This window comes from Habropoda laboriosa, unplaced genomic scaffold (assembly GCF_001263275.1).
Source record: "Habropoda laboriosa isolate 0110345459 unplaced genomic scaffold, ASM126327v1 scaffold20, whole genome shotgun sequence".
In the NCBI taxonomy this organism is placed as follows: Eukaryota; Metazoa; Arthropoda; class Insecta; order Hymenoptera; family Apidae; genus Habropoda; species Habropoda laboriosa.
This window is the reverse complement of record NW_017100143.1, coordinates 2,608,215-2,610,711: the sequence shown is the minus strand read 5'-3', so window position 1 is coordinate 2,610,711 and position 2,497 is coordinate 2,608,215. Positions and strand designations below refer to the sequence as shown.

Sequence of the window (2,497 nt, the reverse complement as noted above, 5' to 3'; positions counted from 1 at the left end):
GAATTTTATTTTTGGAAATTGGAAAATATATTGATTTAAAATTTTAAATTTCAATAATGTTTAATATTGGTGCCAATTTTTTTTTTGCACAATTTTGGTTAAGAAATTAACGATTGTATTCGTGAAATAAGAAAGTATATAACACAGTTAAACATAATGTTACCATTTGTACAGGGTTGAGCAGAAGTATCTGACAGTTTTCAAAATAAAACAAAGATGCATCATTTTGTACTAATGAACATTCAATTATGTATTAGTAATCTATAAAGAAATGAAATTTATCTTGAATAAAATACTTGTTCTTACAACTTTTATTTTTCCTTAAAAATTATATCTTTCAAGTGGTCTCAATAGTGATAATAAAACCAGGTTTTACATTAAAAAAATATATTGAACTATTTTTTCATAGGAGTACGCAGCAACTACAATGAGTGAATTATTGGGATGGTATGGCTATGACAAAGTAGATAGTGCTTGCACAAGAACTTTAAATTTGGATCATTTTACATCTACACATAATGGATCTCCAACATCAGTGAATACATCTAATTCATTTTTTGGAGTTTCCAGTATACCATTGCCTTATTCTACTAATAGTTTAATGTCCATAAGTGGACAATTATTAACACCTTCTTTATCTTTGGAAAATGTATCGCTTGATCCTATACCCAAATTTTCATATAAAAATTATTCAAATCCTACTTGCTCAGGTAATATATATATATGTGAATTATATGTATAAAGAAAATTTCTTTTTCAATTTAATATATTCCAATTGTTTTCAATTTATTGTAAATAAATTTGTTACAATATTTTTAACACATCTGTATTATGTTGCAGATAATATGTCGTGTTCTTGGTGTGGTAGAATTACTCAAATATTTGAATCAGAAAGATCCAGTTCTCTTTCGTATAATATGATGAATACTTTGGGACATTTTTGTAGCGAAGCATGTATTGCAGCTGGCAGAAAAGCAGCTTTTAAACAAGTAAAGACATGTGATTGGTGTAGACATATGCGAAATCCAATTAGTTATGTTGACTTTCAGGTACGTAAATTAAATATAAAATATTAAATGATAAGAAGATGTAAGTGAAATAAAATAATTGATGATACAAGGAATTTTTTTTAGCAACACAAATTCAAAATTTTATGTTATACCATAAGTAAATAATATTTAGTGCATTATATAATTTTTAAATGTATTGTCTTTTTAGGATAGTGAAAGTCAACTTCAATTTTGTAGTGATAAGTGTTTGAATCAATATAAAATGAATATCTTTTGTCATGAAACTCAAACTCACTTAATGCTACAAGGTTTAAATAATGCTTCTTTCCATGACACAGAAAAGAGTAGTTTAATAACACCTGAGCTGTGGTTTCGAAGTTGCCAATCACCATTAAATAGTTCTACAGAGGATACATGTCTAAGTGATGAACATGTCACATCTAATTTATTTCCATGTCTTCATGATGATAGAACAACAGAAATAGAACAAAATAATATTGAGAAATTAGTGGAATCTAATCAAAGAGTATGTAGAAAAAAAGATTCAATTAATGTAAAAAAATGTGCAAAAATGAACCACTGTAATAAAAGGAAAGGAAACTTTTGTACTGAAATTAATGAAAGTAATATTAATGAACATATTAAGGAAGAATTTTTAGTAAATGGAGAAAACAAATTTTGTCATTCTGTTAATAATGAAACTTATTGTAGAGTAAGTTATTTAGAAAAAAATGACTTGAAGTATAAAAATTTCAAAAAGGAATGTGACACAATAGACATTATAAACCATAATTCACATAATCATCAAAATAATAACACATTTTCAGAAAAGAATATACATATAAGAAACATGAAAAATTATCAAGAAAAAGAACATTGTAATTTCTCAGAAAATATGCTACAATCATCATCTTGGTTTGCACATTCAACAGCACCTGTATTGCATCAGGATATTCCAGTTTTGTCTAAATCTTGTACAAATGAATCTAGCCAAACAAAATATCAAAAGGAAAATAATGTCTCTTCAAGAACTTCTTCATCTAAGGAATTCAATCAAGCTCAATCTTTAAATTCATTATCTACAACACTTTTGCCACCTGTTACACTTCTTGTACCATATCCTATACCTATACCCATACCAATTCCTATTCCTATTCTTGTTCCTATATCAACTGCAATTTTTAGTAAATTAATGACTGATAAGCAAGATTCTATATATACTAAAGACTCAAATTGTAAAACTATGGAATACAAAGACTCAGCAGAAAATAAATGTTCTGTGCTTGATAGATCGAAAATTACTACAACAAATACTCCAACAGGAAATCAACAGCATACAATATCAGATAAATTTTATTTTTTATCAGCAGTTTCTAATGCCAATAATGAAAATAATAATAGTTTGCATGCATTAAAACAGAATGCAGAACCTTTAAGAAAAAAAAAACGCTCAAATAAAGTCATTAACTATGGGCATGAAAAGATTT

General features: G+C 26.8%; 1 protein-coding gene across 1 annotated transcript in view; it reads left to right on the top strand.

Moving 5' to 3' along the window:
- Positions 1–2,493, top strand: part of LOC108573284 — a gene marked incomplete at its 3' end in the record, with an annotated part of 7,244 nt that extends 4,751 nt beyond the window's left edge. The window contains exons 3-5 of the mRNA XM_017935685.1: positions 410–710; positions 841–1,049; positions 1,219–2,493. Coding sequence (XP_017791174.1) covers positions 410–710; positions 841–1,049; positions 1,219–2,493 — 1,785 coding nt within the window. The remainder of the gene's footprint in view (positions 1–409; positions 711–840; positions 1,050–1,218) is intronic.
- Between the last annotated feature and the right edge of the window lie 4 nt (positions 2,494–2,497).